The sequence below is a fragment of the Fundulus heteroclitus genome, chromosome 14 (assembly GCF_011125445.2).
Source record: "Fundulus heteroclitus isolate FHET01 chromosome 14, MU-UCD_Fhet_4.1, whole genome shotgun sequence".
NCBI lineage: Eukaryota > Metazoa > Chordata > Actinopteri > Cyprinodontiformes > Fundulidae > Fundulus > Fundulus heteroclitus.
The window spans coordinates 16,777,954-16,795,870 of NC_046374.1; the positions used below are offsets into that span (position 1 = coordinate 16,777,954).

The following is a 17,917-nucleotide window of genomic DNA, read 5'->3' on the forward strand; positions in this document are numbered from 1 at the left end:
GAGATCTTTTCGCCTGCTTCAAGCTGCAATACTGGCTATTAGTGTTTGCTTGAATCTACCAGTCTTGTTAATTTAACTGGGGGATGATTAAGACTGGTTAAGTAATACAATAGTGAGTTTTAAGATCTTAAGCATCTAAGGGCGGAACCCCCCAGAAGAAATCTCTAAAGGGGGTGAAAACTATTTCACAGGACTGCATCATACCCCAATAGTTAATTTCTGAAAAGTAGAACTGCACAGGTATAATATTATGTATAACATGCCAGTGAAAACTAACTTTTAAAGGGGGAAAAGAAATAATCACACCCTTTGCTGATTTTTTTTTCTTTTTTTAAAGTCAATTCTTTTTATCAAGCAACAGAAGTAGAACGCTCTACAACAAATGGTAAATTTTTACAATATTTCCATTTAGTACCATCCCTCTCGGGGTGCAGCAGGAGCAGATAAAACAATTCAGATCAAGCAGCAGCGCAATTTTTCTGCACATCAGAATATCAAAAGAAAAAAAAACAAAAACAATGCAAACAATGCAGTGAGTGAACTCACACATTCACCTAAACTGCCCACCCACCCACACCCCTTCCTCTGCCAGAGCTCTACCGTAATTCACGACATGAAACCTGCGAACGTTGAGAACTTTACCATGTGTAGCTGCAAGGAAATGCAAGCGGTTCGACAAAGTGGAAGCAGTCGAGAACAGCCCAGAGAACCATGAACGGTTCTCTGAAGGGCAACGCTATTAAGCCTAATTGTCAGGTTTGAAAGCGAGTCTGTTTTCCTCTAGGCTAAAAAAAAAAAACAACTAAATACAATGAAGCATTTGGCTGAAAATTGCAGCATTACAATATGAGAACAGACCCAAAAAGTACATTAGGGTTTGGGCTCATCTGTTTGGCTGTGGGTTTACTGGAAAGCAGACTTTCTGGAATAATGTGTTGGGTCTGCCTTAGAGACCCAAATGCTTGTTTCCACTCCTGAATTAATAGGAGCAATTCCAACCACAGATCCCAATCAGCTCATAATAAAGCTGCATTGTTACTCTGTTGAGCCTGAAAAGTCATGTGACCAGACTGAGGAAGTTCATGAACTTTCCAAAGGTAGGTGGGCAGGCGAACACATGAGCTTGAAAATGTGTACAGACCCCCTTCAGTTTTTCTTATATTCATGTTACGGCCACAAACTGTAATGTGTTTTACTTGGATACCGTGTGATAGACCAACACAAATGACCACGTAATTACCAAGTGGAAGGAAAATTATGTGCATTTATATTCATCTTCCTTCTCTCAAACACCTCTAAATTGAATTCAGTGAGGCCTTCAGAGGTCCAGTATTAGTAAGTTAAAGCAGTGTGTTTCCTGAACGGACCACGGTGGAACATGGTGGTGGTGGCAACATCATGCTGTTTGGACGCTTCTCTTCAGTAGGGACAGTGAACTGGTCCAAGTTGATTTGAAGACGGAGAAAAATAAAGAAAAAAATGGGCAAATCCTGTAAGAAAAACCTGTTAAGAGTAGCAACACTTCTGGATGAAAACAATCATAAACATATGGCAAAGGAAACGGTTTAAACTTAAGCATGGCTATTCAGTATAATGGCCCAGACATAAATACAAAGGAGAATCTGAAGCATTTCTTGAAAACTAACATTGACAGATGTTGTCCATCCAACTTGACTAGGCTTGAGCTTTTGTGCAAAGCTAGCAAATTCATACTTGCAAAGCTGCAAAAGGTGGTTCCAAGCTTTCCCCTCCAGGGCTGAAAACTAATTTATGCCATGCTTATCATTTTTTCATTGGTTAAAAAAAAAACTTGGATTTTGTCTTCCACTTCATAGTTATGCACCATTTTGTGTTGGTCTGTCACATAAAATCCCAATAAAATACATTCAGGTTAGTAGGTCTAAAAAGAAAGAATATGAAAAACTGGTATGGTTTATCTAGAAAGGCAGTGTATATTTCTTAATGCTGAACAGCCTTGTGACTTACGTTGTAGCTCTCCATGGTAGCCATTTCATTCTCTCTATGCATTTTTTATATTCCTCCAGTCAAAGTCAGAGCCAGATTCAAGGTTAAAGCGCACGCAAGTCTTCCACAGTGACCTTTATCTTAGAGAGAGTCTCATGAGCCGACTGTGAACAGAGATATGTCAGACTAGCCTCGAATCAAAATGACAAAATAATGCAAAAGAAAACAAAACAAAACAAAAAACATCTCAATCATAAAACAAAGCAAAATGTCCTGGCTTGAGACCTGAAAGCTGTTTTCTTGAGGTGGTGCTGTGTTTTGGCACAGATGACAATGTGAAGATAAAGTTCTTGAGTCCTGGGATCGATACCACGATGGCTGACAGATGACTTTTACACCAAACCGAAACAAGTTATCCTGCTAGCACTGTACAGCCAGGAAATAGACACAAAAATAGACATGTTATGTTCTGCTATGACAAATGTGTTAGTGCTACGTGCTAAAATGGGGCAGAGAGACAGACAGATTAAGAAATAGGACAGGCACTTAAGTGCTTATGCATAGTGAAGATTAAAGTAAGAACCAAGCAAAGACAGGAAAGGAAGGCGACAGAAACAAAGAGGATTTAAAAGGATAAAGCACTTTCACTTTGATCAGTTTGAAAAAAGAAACCGAGAAATGAAACATCCTGAAAGTTTGATGCTGTACATTAAAAAAACTGAGAACAAATTAGCTGTCTGATTTATGCAAACGTGTTGAGAACTAGCCCATTTACGGGGGCTAAAATCCACATTTGCTGACCATACAAAGCTAGCATAATCGTGGCTAATGATAGGGTCACTGCCCTCGGCTCTGGGGACTGTTTGTTATTTAGCATCCTGAGACGAATGGGATTAAGTGAATGTACGAACCAAGCTAATATCACTAATGGGATTGCGTAGCTCTATATCAGGGGGTCTAACCCCGGCTGTGGTCAGCAGGACAGTGAATTTACGTCCTAGTACCCAGCTAATATGCTAATCTGAGCCAGCTGGCCTAAAGCTAGCGAGCAAGCTGTTCTACTCCCTGCTACAAGTGCCATTTAGTTTCAAGCCCATGGATTTGAACACTTTTGTTTATGGCTCACTGAACAGCAAATATGAAAAGTAAACAGTGGATAAAAAAAAAGTGAGGAGAAAAAAAAAGAAAATGCTATTAAACGCAACACATCAATTAGCAGAGAGCTAACGGCAGCTTTGCTAATATTTGTCACAGTAGAAAAGAATACTAGCAGCTTGCTAGCACTGGTTACATCTTTAATGTTCACAAAAACTCTGCGTTCATGTCATATTGGAGTTATTGTCATGGCAACTTTCTTACTTTGTTGAGTTGTGTCATAAAAAAAAAAACTTTTCGTAATAATAGGGTATGTTGAGCAATTCCAATGAAGTTATAAAATTATAGAGTAGCTCTGAGAAGTTCAGTTTCAAGGACAGATAGACAAATGAGCAAAGCACATTTGCAGTATACGCACATGCCAAATAATTGGCCTCTTGATTTCACTCACACACCAACCCATTCTAGACTGGCTACTCCTCCTTTTTGAGTATTACAACTTGAGAGCAAACCACCAATGGCTAAATTCCAATCATTTGTGTCATCTTGGTGCACTGGTGCTTGCCCAGTGCATGGGAAAGTACGGCAACCCAAACGTGCCAAATATTGGTATTGTGTGATAAAAAAATAAATAAAATGAAATCGCCATTTTGAAGTCAAGATGCCCTGAAGGTTGGTGAAAACCCTGCCAGAATCTGATTGTACTTACACCTCTCATAAACAGGTGTTCATTGCATTCTGTGTGATCTAAACTCGATGTTCACTGACCGGATAAAACAGTGCTCAGAAGGAGGTGCTGACAGATAAAATGGCGTTCTGGCAGGATTTTAGTCCCCTTTTAGGAAACAGTGATTTTTTTTTTTTTACATCATTTATGGGTTTTGAGTGAGTCAATATTTGCCCCTCATGTTTTGCCATTTTTAAGGGGTCAATGAGCCTCAATGTGGCAAACCATCTTTGTTTTTATTAGGACCATAAATACGTTGTCAAAAAATTAATTTAAACTAAAGCCCTGAGTTTTTTAATTAAAAGGTGATGAGTCATCGCCATTGGTATGTATTTGAACATTCATTTAAGGTAAAAATCTGATTTAAATAAAAAAATAGATCATCTGAGGAGTCATATTTGAGCTTATTCAATGGCTCTGATTCATTAGGTAGAATACTCTGACTTAAGCACATATGGATGAAAATTACTTAGAAACGTCCAATTAAACGGTTTACATGACAGGACATAAAGTTAAAAAAAAAAATGCTTTCTAAAAGACCCCTCCATTACCACCTTTTTTCCACCGCTCACAAGAAAGTATTTATTTTGCATAACAAATGCAGATTTTTACATCAGTTATAAAACAGACCAACCTAATGGCTGCAGTACTAAAGGGGATGATTTGACGAGTGTCATGCTTTCTTTTTTTTAGCTTTTCTTTCCATACACATCCGAACTGGCAGTGGTAGAAGTACCCAGAAACGTTCTCTTAACTAAATCCACTAACGCCTTAGTAAAAACAAATATTTCAGATAAAATACAGCCCTGAGTGTTTTGAATTATAACCAATAAGCTATCACAGGTACTTGAGATTAAATAACATTTATTCAAGGTGAAAATTTACTTTCCAGAAAATTTTGGAATGTGCGGATCATATAAATCAGCAATAGTTTTTTTTTTCAGCTCAAGGCGTGATTGTTTATCAAATGAACTATTTAAATGTTTGTAAGACATACAAAAATATTTTAGTGGAAAAGGTGCTGCAAAGCTCTTTACACCACGAAGCTAAAGCAGAAGAAATGCTGTCTGCGTGTGGGAGTTTCGATGGCATATTTGCTGAAAACAGAGCTGTTTCTAATTATAGAGACTATAAATATTGTGTCTATAAATCAGTTGTCAGCGCTCAGGGGATCCTCTGTAATCTACATAAACTTTCCAGCCTCTTACATTGATCCTATATGACATGAACGCATCGGCGATTTAAAAAATAGGCTATTGATCCTTATCAGCACCTTCTGCTGTAATTATACTGAAATTACTTCAACTCAAGACTGAAGCAACATAACCCAAAGCTTTAGCTTTTTAGAATGGCTACAATCTGAAAATGAGGCACTTTTAGAGCAGCTATGCATTTCTATATATTTTCTTTCTTTTCTTTTTCTTTTTTTTTTTTTTACATACCAGTTAGCCACATTTGTACTCTTTCATCATTAGAGGTTTTAAAAAAACAAAACATTAAAAAAAAAACTAAAAAAACAACACACTATTCTCCATTCTGTACCGTCCTCTGATTGGCTTTCACTTGAGAAAATGAGAGCAGCGAATAGCTTTTTAAGAATATCATTTGGCACACATCCCTGCTGGTTTGCTCAACCAACCGGATGAAAGCGAGGGGGAAAAAAAGAAGAAGTTTTCCATCAGTTTATGTCAAAGTGCTTCAGGGTTGCGTCCAATCCAGCAGCTCTTTCCATGTGATTCGCCGTCACAGGAGAAAAAGGTGGAGCACTGAAGCGCTTTGAGTGGTACCAGATTGTCTCTCCAAGGATGAATCACTGACATCAGCACTCTGAAGGGGGAAAGAAAAGAAACAACTGGGTTAGTTGTGTAAAGAAGAAAACAATAAAGTGGGCACACAAAAGAAAATAGATAATTTATCAGGTTTACTACGATATGCAATGTTTGATGAGTGTCTGCTTAAAGGTTCTGGCACAGAGTGACCCAGAAATAGACAAACATTTACAGTACGGTCAAACAGGCTGGAATAAAAAAAAGAAAGAAAGACAACGATTCAGACAGGAGGAGCGATAAAGGAGGACAGCAGATATGAAGGCATCGAGGACACCTAGTGCTACAGGCACTCAGACAAATGTTAGCTTCTGACTCTGGGCCAGCACAGCAGGGAACAGACCAGATCCAGTGCTGCAGTTTTCAGGCCATGTGACTGCGCGACTCTGGCGCAGGACATAAAAGCACGCAGGTATGCACAAAAATGTCACCCACAGCAAGAATTTAGAGGTAAAACAGTCGTTCCCAGCAGCGCTGACGGGATTACAGCTATGGTCTAGATGCCAAAACACAATCACATGGCGTCACTAAGCCATCTGTCAGTCTCACACTAAGTCATCTGAGGAGGTTCTGTTTCCTCAAAGCCCTGAATGATCAGACTCTGTATGCACCAGCATGCTTCAACATGTACTTATAGCCTAAAACAGCAATGTTGGAACTTGAAAATGCATTCAAGGCCCTCGACGCGCTGCATGGTGAAATAATGTGGAACTAAAAAAAAGCCTTTCATATGAGTCAAAATGAGAAGAAATTAAGCGCTTTTTGTGATACATCCAGTCATACACGAAATATGTCTGCCGTAGGTTAAAAGCACTGTACACAGTCAATGAGTGGCTCCCAATGAGCAAATTATTATTAGGCCAAATTAATTAGACGATGGTTTCAACTTCCTCGGCACGTCAGTCACTTTAAGCTTACAGCATGCTGAGGTGAGGGAATCCTCGCCTTTGCAGAGAAAGTATGGAAGAAATTTCTAGTTATTTTTTACTTTAAAGTTGTCAACAAATATTTCACCTGCAAAACTCCACTTGCAGACTTCCAGCTACAGAAATTTGCCTGCAACTGTTTTGACGTTCTGGTGACTCAGGCCAAAGCAATCAACTCTAGATTGAGTCAAGCACCTTTTAGCAATCGAATTAGGCTCATTTGATCATGTGACAAATGAGCCTAATTTATAAATTATTTTATAAATTCAATGTCTAATGAGACTATATTTCTTCCATAACAAAGTGACTGCATAGCTTAGCATAAGAAAAAGTTTCATTACCGGGTCATTTCTCAAGACATTTGCAAAGCATTTACATAGCCTTTGCAGCAGTGGCAGTTATGTGTGTTATATATGTGCTGTCTTCTAGCGGTGACAAAAGCCATGTTTCCATCCAATGGTCATGCAAATTTTAAGCAAACTTTTAAAATCTCAAAACAAAATGCGAATTAGGTGTGTTTTCATCCACTTGTTTGTAGCGAATTAATCAGGCAGAAGCAAAACGTGATTTCGTTAGAAGTTAACGTTGAACCTCAACGGCAGGTTGAGGTTCCAAACTAGCGTGGACCAAAAAAATCTAAATAAATAAATAAATGAGAGACGTATTCAGGAATGTGTTTCTGTTGGGCAAGTTGCAATTATTCTGTCATGTCAACCAGTATTGGCGATGCCGATGTTACATGCTGTCCGGAGACGTAGAAAACAAACGCAATTCTGTGTGCGTTATGGTAATATCTGGCTAGATGGCGCCAGCGCGAACAGCTGATCAGTCACGGGAGGTAAATGTTCGCTATGTCAGAACTTATTCGGCAAATGTGTTTCCATCTCCTGTTTTGCACATTAACAATTTTTCTCAAAAGCCAAAAACCACCTCTGACGAGTGTAAAAACTTATTTGCAAAGTTATTTAGAGTTTGGCTGTTTCCATCAATCTTTTCCAATTTGATATTTCAAAATGCACCTAAAAAACATTCATGGAAACCGCCTATTAATGCTATGGATATTTTTCAAAAGATGATCACAATTATTTCCAGTTGACTGAATTATCGAGCCTCAAGTATTGAGCATTACTGCTAATAGAAGTCCAGTTGTTTTATTTTTTAACCTTTTTTAGGTACTGCTACTGAAAGCAGTCAGTCAACTGTATATGTTGGCTAAATAAGATGCAAAACCCCAGAGCTTTTTATCCTCTCCTTAAACATCTGATCGACCGATTCCAACTTAGGCCATTTCTGATGTTCTTTAACACACACAAGTTAATTTGCGTTGAGTCATTTGTAGTTTGAACGAAGATCTAGAATTAATCTTAACCATGAAATGACCAAAAGAACGCTGTTGTGTTGCGGCCCATTTAACGGAGGTAGTAGTTTTTAAATTACCCAGAAACTGAAGGAGTTATGAGTTTATTCGACTTCATGCACCAAAGCATGTGTCCCTGGTGGAGTTCTTACTAAACTCAGCACAAAGTATGTGGAAAAATGCAGTTTGTTTATTTGTTTAGAGACTAAATAGGTGGGATTGTTTTGTCTTGTTTTGGCATTTAATGAACAGGAAAGAAAAAAAAAATCCAATTATTCAGTATTTGACCCACTGATCACCAGTTAGGAGGAGGGAAAACTGGACAAAGTGACTGGCGTCTCACAACGTTTGAGGTAAATCTGAAGTAGATGCAGCATAAAAAATAGTCGATGAAATAGTGTCCTGCAGCGAACCGTTGTGTGCACTTTAGTTTTAACTTTTTATTACTGTGGTATTTTTGCCCGAGGTGATCCTGCCATGAGGATCCTGTCATGTCTGGCTGAACCGCTCCCTAATTGGACGCTCTCCCTGTTTTTCTTACAATATCCCTTATAACTGTTATCACACTGTCTGACAACATTTTTGTACCAAAGAGTCACAAGCTGCTGAAGTTGATGTGGATGTTCAAATTGCCGTGCTGCTGAGAGTAATTACTGCATGCAAAAAAATGACCGCTTTACCTCCTCTGTGACGGTCCTCTGTTCTAAAATGTTCAATTACGGAGCCAATGAGCGGCTGCCCGTGTAGTTTTGACAGCAAGCAGGTTTAAAAGCGACACACAGATGGGGTAAGTAAACGCTAAACGGGCGCTACTTTCTGCAAAAAAACCCCGATGACTCAGAGTAAAGGAACTCTGTCTGCTTCTGGGCCAATCTAAACAACATCACAAAGTTACTAAAGAGACCCGGCTCAGAGAGAGTTCCCCTTAAAATTTCCCAGCAGAGCTCGGCTCTCTAATTGCACCCGGATACTCTATATTTATACCCCTCCTTCTCTCCCAAGTTTCGTGCGGCGTGCTATATTTAGTCTCCCCACCCTTGGCACAGGCGGTGGCCGCCAGCCGGACAGCCGATCCCCCGGCGGACTGAAGCGGAACAGAGCGCCTCCCTGTTTTTCAGCAGAGACGACAACAAGCCGCGAGGACTGGAGGATCCCGAGGAGACGGCCCTTTACAGATTTCTGCCTGTTGTGGGCTTAAATGTTTCAGAACATCAAGCAGACTTTGATATCAGACTAATATATCCTATATAAGCGCAACATATGCAGCTCCACTGGCTACTTTGTGAAGTCCAGAATTCAGTTCAACATCCTACTACTAACTTTTAAAGTTATTCACAATCTCTCCCCTCCATATCTCTCTGTTTACTTAAATTTTCTACTCCCGTCCGCATACTTAGATCTTCTTCTACCACTCACCTCGTTGTTCCTTCAGCCCGTCTTAGCACCATGGGGAGCAGAGCTTTTTCTCGTTCTGCGCCCACAATCTGGAATTCACTCCCCCCCCCCCCCCCCCCCCCACCCCTGACATCTGCAGTACCGAGTTCTTTACCCTTGTTCAAATTTGCCTTTTCAATATGATTTTCTATTACTTTCCTGTGTGTAGTTTGTGTTGTTTCTTTTAAACTATGATGATGTTGCTTCTACCATTTATTGTTTTTACCTGTACAGTGTCCTTAAGTGTTTTGAAATGCCCTTGTAATAAAATGTATTATTATTATTAATAAAATGAAGACTTTATTCAGGGAAAACAGCTATCCAAACCTGCCTGTTCTTACATGTAAAAGCAACCGCCTCAAATCTAAAAACTACTTCTGCCGCCTTTGGCTCCAACAGCAGTCATCAGGCGTTTGTCTTGACTGGCAATGAGTGTTTTACATCACTGTGGAGGACGTTTGGTCCACTCTTTTTTTTTTTTTAACAAATTGTTTTAATACAGCCATATTGGAGGGTTTTCAAGCATAAATGACCTTTTTAAGCTCATACCGCGATCAGATTTATGAACAGACTTTGACTAGGCCACCCTAAAACCTTTCTTTGGAGGCATTCATTCATTCATTCATCCGACCCCAAATCATCCCACTTCCCGCAGCATGTTTGATGGTTTCTTTCTCTGTTAGTTTTACACCAGATGTAACGGCACCATAGCTAAAAGGTTCTACGTTTGTCTCGCCAACCCAGAGAATCCATCCATCCATCGTCTTCCGCCTATGTGAGATCAGATCCCAGGGACAACAGGTCCAGGAGAGGAAACCCTGTCGTCCCTCTCCCCAACGACATCCTCCAGGCAAATATTTTCCCCCAAAGTTGCAGAGATCATCAAGAGGCTTTATGGGTTAGGGTGTTCATTTTGTTCAGGAGTGGTGTTTGAACTCTCCCATAGATGCCATTTTTGCTTTAGATGTCTTTCTGGGTACTTGTGTGACCTCGTGGATGAGTCGTCGATGGAGTAATTTTGCCAAGTTGGCCGCTCTTGAGAAGGTTTACCACTGTTCCCACGTTTTATCCACTCATAGATAGTGGCTCTTATTGTGGTTCATCAAAGTACCAAAGCCTGATGAATCGCTTTGTAACCCTTCCCAGACCCTGTTTCTCATCTCATCCAAATGTCTTTGGATCTTGATAAGCTGTATTGCTTTTTGAGATACTTAGTGTTGCCAGACATCTTTTACATCTATATTCAATAAATTAGGGTATTATTGAAAAGTTAATCTAATTCAGTAAATCAGTTCACTAAGGGAAACACATAGATTAACACAGACTTTTAAAAAATAAAGCTGTTATTTCGGTCAATTATGATTTTGCCCGCCTCCAGCTAATAAAAAAAAAAAAAACAACTGAATTTAAAATTACATTACTGCATCAGACCAATAAAAACAAGATAACATTTTCATGTGGAAATGGAGGCTTAATGAAAAGTATGTTTAATACTGGCTTAAACGTTTTTTTTTTAAAAACATACTTTTATTTTGACTAACAGGCCTTTTATAAATGCATATTCTAATTTATAGAAAATTAGATGCGTGTTCTTGATTCTGCAGGTCAGGCAGTAATCAGACATGATATTTTAGTCAGGTTGGTATGGAGAGCTTTTTTCCTTTAATAAAATAGTTTGAAAAATGTTTGCTGTTCTCACCCAGGTTTATCTTTGTCCGATATTATATTCTTTGAACATCTGAAACAGTCTAACGTGACAAACAAGCAAAAACAAGAAATCTCTAGGGGAGGAAGACCTTTTCCACATCAAAGTATAACCATGTGGATGATTCATGCATAATAAGGACATTTCTCCTGTAAAGACTTTATACAAGCAGAACAAAAAAAAAGAAAACGCCTAACTTCCTGCCATGCTACAATTAAATGTTTCCTCCCCATGGCCCCACTAATCAGATATCGGCTTCTTATTTTCTCCCTTGGCGCTTTGCACATCGATCTCCCTCATTTCCTCGAATCGTCTCACCATCTGCGGGCGAATCAATATAATAATGACCGCGTGCTGCTATTCCCCTTACTGTTGCAGGCCAGACTGTTTAAATCAAGAGGTTTGACAAGACTATCTGCCTCCGCAGTCCATGTCTAGCCACTTTTACTGCTCTCTGGCTCCGTCCGTGTGAGTGTGTGTGTGTGTGTGTGTGTGTGTGTGTGTGTGTGTGTGTAATCAGGGGAGTCTGGGAGCGTGTGAGACGATGAACGGCCGCCTTAGAAATTGAAAGCCACCCTGTTTTCTGGTCGTAAATCGAGCGTGTCAGTCTGTCATTTTCCACAAGACGCAGGGCTGCCCTGAGCTACATGAAATGAGTCACTGAGTCCACTGCTCGCTTTGGTTGGGCAAAATTATATTTTATCTGAAAAGAAACAGGGGCAGATGCAGACTGGAGGAGCTGCACTCCATCATTGGAAACAGAGGTAAACAGCAGCGATGTGGGGGGAAACCACTGCAGGCCGGCCATTTGCGAAGGGACTGAACGCTGGTTTTATGAACCTCACATGGAAAATGATGCAATTTACCTCCGAGTTGATTTGTGCCTCTCGTTCAGGCGTAAAATTGTGCGGTTCCAACCTGCAATCTGAGACCTCTCTGTGAAAAACACAGGCTCCCTCAAACCCGAGGATAAGCCGCCCGTGACCCGTGGTCCACCCTGAAGGATTTCAGAATCATCATAGGATTAGGGACGGAATAAAATCTCTGCGATCGGCGTCTTTTTCTTTCCATGCCGACAATCATTTTGCCTGAAATCCCGCGGTGCTGTTATCGCAGAGCTTTGTGCACTTTTGTCACATTACGACAACAAACGTATGAAATGGTTTTCCCGGGATTTTAGGTGATCGGCCAACACAACCCACGTATCGGACGCAACCAACTTCTGGAAGTAGGCGCTCTGTCCAGGTGAGACCAGAGCCAATGCTGCAGGTCACCCTGAACACATCGGTCCGGTATGGTGGCGGCAGCGTCATGCTGTGGGGATGCTTCTCTTCAGCGCGGGAAGAAAGGCTTCACCGTGGTGAAACAGGGTGGAGGATCTTTTTCTTCAGCCTGGCTATCAGAGCGGCACAAGATATCCACTTGCAACCATCATCCCAGGATCAATGTTCGCAAAGTTGCAAAGAACTGCAAAATACACCATACCATCTTTATTTATAAAGCCCATTATAATAACCAAGGCCAACAAAGGGCTGTACATATACAACTTAAAAAATACCAGTAAATTCTAAACAGACATAGCCTCGTGAGACCATCCTGATCTCGCGAGCTTTCAAGGTTTCACTCTCAGATCAGTCTGGCTACTCTCCGTTAAAGAAAATTTGGAGCCGTTCACCAAACGAACGTCCAATCAGCGTTGGCTTTGAGGCGGGTTGAGGTGTGACGCAACGAGAAGCGCGACAGTTCAGTCTAAAGAACATGGCGGCTTCAGCCGATGAAACTAGCGTTAGCGTGGCTATCGAGCAAGTTTTATCGGAATTACAGAGTATTTCTTCACTGGAAGAAGAGCAAAACACCGCTCTGGAGGCTTTTCTCAGAGAAAAAGATGTTTTTGCTCTTCTCCCGACTGGTTTTGGCAAGAGCTTGTGGTTGTGTTTTCGTCGTCGCTGTTAGTACGTCATATGCTTCGTTGATCTGATTGGTTTATTTGGCCCGTCTATCACCAACATAGGCCAATCAGCTAACCAGTATTTTCGCCCCTTCCCAAAATTACTTCAACGGACGGTTTCCAGATGGATATGCGGAGCAAATCCATCTGGCGGAGTCAGGTTAAAACAGACAAGCTAAAACAGACAAATAAGATAGTTTAAGACTGTTAAAATAATTAGAAACAGAGTCAACCTCTCAGGATGCGCAAAAGGCCTCCACTAAGGGTCCTAAACTCTGAAGGAGAGGAGGCCTGCCTCACACGAGAGGGCAGATCATTCCACAACTCTGGAGCCGCTACGGCAAAGTCACCGTCTCCTCTTAGTCTTACTTTTAGGGACAATCAGGAGCTGCTGGGTGGCAGACCTCAGGGAGCGGGCAGGTGTGTGGGAATGCAACCGCTCAAAAAGGCTGCACTCCTTTAGAAGCAACTAAGAGAAGGATTCCTGAAACGTACAGACAACCAATGAAGAGAACTCAGGATGGGGATCATGTGCTCAGAGCTTTTTGTTCCAGTTAAAAGTTTGCAGCATTTTGCACAACCTGCAGGATCAAGAAAAAATATTACAAATGTGATTCTTGCAAATTCGGCATGTCGATAATACGTCCGGCCTGTTGGATTGCCACGAACCGCCCTCAATGCCGGTCAATCGATTTAGATTTTTGGCGGTCATGGTGCTAAAGAGGAAAAAAGCCAGAACATTTGGGTCGCAGTGACACGGTTCAAAGGATATTCAAGCTTCAGAACGGCCAAATTAAAGCCCGATCTGACTGAGAATCCACTTAGTGTCTGCCTGTCCACCACAGTAGATCCCAATAAAACACGTCAAGGTTTGTGGTTGAAACCGGACACAGCCTGGAAAAAAGTCGAAGGGAAATGAATACTCCTGCAAAGCACTGTATACCTGAGCTCATTAAATCACCCATCCTGTGAGTGAGTAAAGAGGAGCCGGCATGAAGACGGCTTCAGGAAGGAAAACGGCGGCCGGCGGGGACGGCTCCTGTGTCGCCTCGTTTCATTTCTCCCAGAGACGCCGGGAAGTCTGTCAGTAACCCAGACGTGTGTTTTTGTGTCGCACTGCGACCGCAGCGCCTGCCCTCCACCGCGCTCGCTGCTCAAGTCGTGAATCTGGAACGTCCGAGGACGACAGCTTTGGGTCAAATGACACTCCACCCGAAAGTCTCCCCGAGGTGAAGGAGTTTATAAAAGCGCGTCTTCGTGGAGGGCGTCAGCTGATGCTTTCACAATGCATGGAGCCACTGCCAGAGGTGGATCCCTTTTTTCTAATCCCTGCAGCAAATAAAGCGCTCGTCATCCTCTCCTTAAAGTCACGTCTCGGCTCAAACTGTTTAGTTTTCCCACATTAGGTCCGGTTGCCGAGCACCGACAGCCAGCCGTCTGCTGGGGGTAAGACGGTGTTTGTTTCAAGCAAAAATAATTAGTATTTTTGTGAAGTTGTCGAGAGCCTAAAGCATGAACGGCTCAAATTCTGGAAACCTGCTGGAGCCTCAAGTTAGGAAGGGAAGCAGGGCGCAAGGAAAGAAAGGGAAGGACACAAAGAAGGAACACGATTTGAAAAGCGAAGTCGGACACAAGGGAGAAGGAGAGAAAGAAGAGCGGCAGGAGACAAAGATGGAAGGACAGTAGGAGGGGAAAAAGGTAGAGAAATAAGAGCACAAGGAATAAAGGAAGGACATGAGGAAGGAAAGGATGGAAAGAGGAGGCAGGCCCTGAGGATGGAAGGAAGGACGCAAAGAGTAGATGGGGATAAGGGAAGGGCATAAGGGAGGGAGTAAGGAGGAACACAAGTAAAAATGAAAAGGAGGACAAAAATAGACAACAGGGTAGGGAAAGTCTGTAGATTAAATAAATATATATATATATATGTTGTGCTGCTATTTTATTTTTCCAATACTTCAATCCTGCCCCCACAGAGATCACAGCAGAATAAAGCTGAATTGAGCTTTTTTGGTAAAAAAGTGGATCATCTAGGAACCTTAATTTGTAGTTCATGGTTTTCTGCTCCACCGAGGCATAAACAGGGAAACCACTCTGCCAAACGGGGGAAACAGAAGATAACCTCCAATTCAGCTCATAAATTAAAGAAAGGGGACAGGAAACAGCCACTCCTCTAAACTCGCCCCGGATCTGCGGTGTAGAAACAGACAAACCTTTACTTTTTCCAAGCACAAAATGACAAACTTGTTGCTCTTATTAAACGTCTATATTGAAATTGCCCAAGTGTCGAATATCCAACCATACAGAACAGGCTACATGAGGGATTTCAAATGAGGTCCTAACCTTTAGTAATACAGCTGTTTGCTAAGGTCACTCTCTAAAGCAACAGTCGGACCCTTTAAAGGGAGATTTCTGATCTTACTATAACCAAAAAAAAAAAAAAACCAGACAAGAAAAGACAAATGCTCAACATCCCATACATCTGGCATCTGGTTCATTCATTCAACCCAATCAGACAGCAGCAGTTTGGTAGAACCCCCCCCCCCCCCCCCCGATCCTTTATGCTTGCGCTTAGTTAGCCTTTATTTCTAGCAGGTAATGGAAACTGAGTGCTGAGCTAAACAGAACCGGACAACAATAGGCCTCCGATGTTTGCAGAACCAACAGGAACGGCTTGTTTGGAGAAGACACAAAAGGGACCCATCGGTCGTCAACCCAGAAAAAAGACCAGGAGTCCACGTTTTAGGAGGATGGGGGGGGGGGGGGGGCATCAACGCTAATCGTAAGCTGCCGGTCAAACGCCCAGTGTAGCACATGTTGGACATCCTGTCACCCTATATTCTCCAGTAGGTCTCTATACGTCGCGGCGCGCCAGCTGCAGTGGAAAACAGACTGCCGGGTGTTGAAAGACAACTGGTATGTGCTCTTACTACGCGTTCACACCCCACGCCGGCCCGTCTTCGGCGCTGCCGCTGTCAATCATGGCCCCGCGGCTCTCTGCGGCCAGCTTTTTTTCCAGCCGGGAAGGTGTGAACGCGCAGCGGACACTTACGCACCACGTATCCCCGTTAGACCGGCTCGCTAGAAGTGGCCCGAACGGAAAGGCGGAGGGAGCGACGCCACTTTCATTTCTATCGCTCCCCTTTTATTAGACCGACGTGTCAGGTGGGAACAGAAAATACCAAAGGGCTTCAGATAGTTGTCATCACGCTGCAAAGATGAGAGTGGGAAAGCCCGAGGGTGTGAGTGTGTGTGTGTTACGGCACACAGAGGAGCAGGAATGTGTGGGGTCAGGAGGAGGCATAGACGGAGCAGGAGGTGGGGTAGGCACAAGGCGTGTTTGCAGCAATCTACGTCCAGCGTCCCGACGATCAGCTGTCGTCACGGCGGGGAGCCGTTGGACGACTTCTGAACGAGCAGGTCTCTAACCAGGTGGACAAACAGGTCGGCTCCTCGAATTCCTGCTATACAGCAACGTGAACACATACGCACGCTTCTAGAAGTTCTCCAACACAAACGCAGTGCAAGACTACGGACTGGAAGATAAAGCAAATGTTAAATTAACACCTCACAAGTGTACCTCGCAATCGTATTCGGCCCTCTTTACTCCGTTACACCCTAACCTGACTCCGCCAGATGGATTTGCTCCGCATATCCATCTGGAAACCTTCCGTTGAAGTATTTTTGGGAAGGGGCGAAAATACTGGTTAGCTCATTGGCCTATGTTGGTGATAGACGGGCCAAATAAACCAATCAGATCAACGAAGCATATGACGTACTAACAGCGACGACGGAAACACAACCACAAGCTCTTGCTGAAACCAGTCGGGAGAAGAGCAAAAACATATTTTCCTCTGAGAAAAGCCTCCAGAGCAGCGTTTTGCTCTTCTTTCAGTGAAGAAATACTCTGTAATTCCGATAAAACTTGCTCGATAGCCACGCTAACGCTAGTTTCATCGGCTGAAGCCGCCATGTTCTTTAGACTGAACTGTCGCGCTTCTCGTTGCGTCACACCTCAACCCGCCTCAAAGCCAACGCTGATTGGACGTTCGTTTGGTGAACTGCTCCAAATTTTCTTTACCGGAGAGTAGCCAGACTGATCTGCGAGTGAAACCTTGAAAGCTCGCTCAGGGGCCCAAATAAGATAAAGCTTCTTTAACAGAGTCTGCCGGTGCGTAATTCCACCTCTGCTTGTGGCCAAAAACTAGAAAAGCACTCTAATCTGAACACGTCCCGGTGAAACGTGATGGTGGCAGCGTCGTGCTGCGGGAAGATTTCGCCTTCGCCGTTGACGAAAAGATGCATTCTGGGAGAAAACGTGCCAGAGGCCGCCAAATACCCGGGGCGAGGTGGAGGAGAGGCCAGAAGCCTCAAATCCAGTCCAGGACGGTGGCCGTTCTGCAACTTTTACATGTGTCTCTGCTTCAACTCGCCTGGATCCAACAACTGGGTCAACAGCAGGACTCTGTAGAACCAAAGCACATTAATGTTTTATAACGGCCCAGTCAAAGTCAAGACCTAAATTTAACTGAAGGTACGAGGCGACACTTGAACACTGATGTTCACAGACGCTCGCCATCCAGCTTGAGCTATCCCGCAAAGAGGAACGGGCAAATGTTTCAGTCTAAATGTGACAAAATGTGAAAAAGGTTCACGGGACGTGAATAAATTGCACACCACTGTTGACGTGCGGTGTAGCAGAGAGCTCCTCGGTCTGGGAACGGAGAGAACAAAGTCCTGAGTCAGGGCCCGAAACAGCTGAATCTTAACCTTTGACCAAAATACCAGAGATAAGGATGCAACAGCTCTGTGAGTGCCAATAAAGATTTCCATTTATCTCTCCAGGCCGCAAAATAGATTTATCCTCCAGCGCAAACGCAGTTACGAAAGTCGAGGGGGGAGAAGATCTATATAAAGTCGCCGTCTTTGCGTCGCAT

General features: G+C 42.7%; 1 protein-coding gene across 1 annotated transcript in view; it reads right to left on the bottom strand.

Annotated features, from left to right (window-relative positions):
• Positions 1–313: 313 nt before the first annotated feature.
• Positions 314–17,917, bottom strand: part of si:ch73-335l21.1 (insulin receptor substrate 1-B) — a 65,987-nt gene continuing 48,383 nt past the window's right edge. The window contains exon 4 of the mRNA XM_012874766.3: positions 314–5,614. Coding sequence (XP_012730220.2) covers positions 5,607–5,614 — 8 coding nt within the window. The 3' untranslated portion in view covers positions 314–5,606. The remainder of the gene's footprint in view (positions 5,615–17,917) is intronic.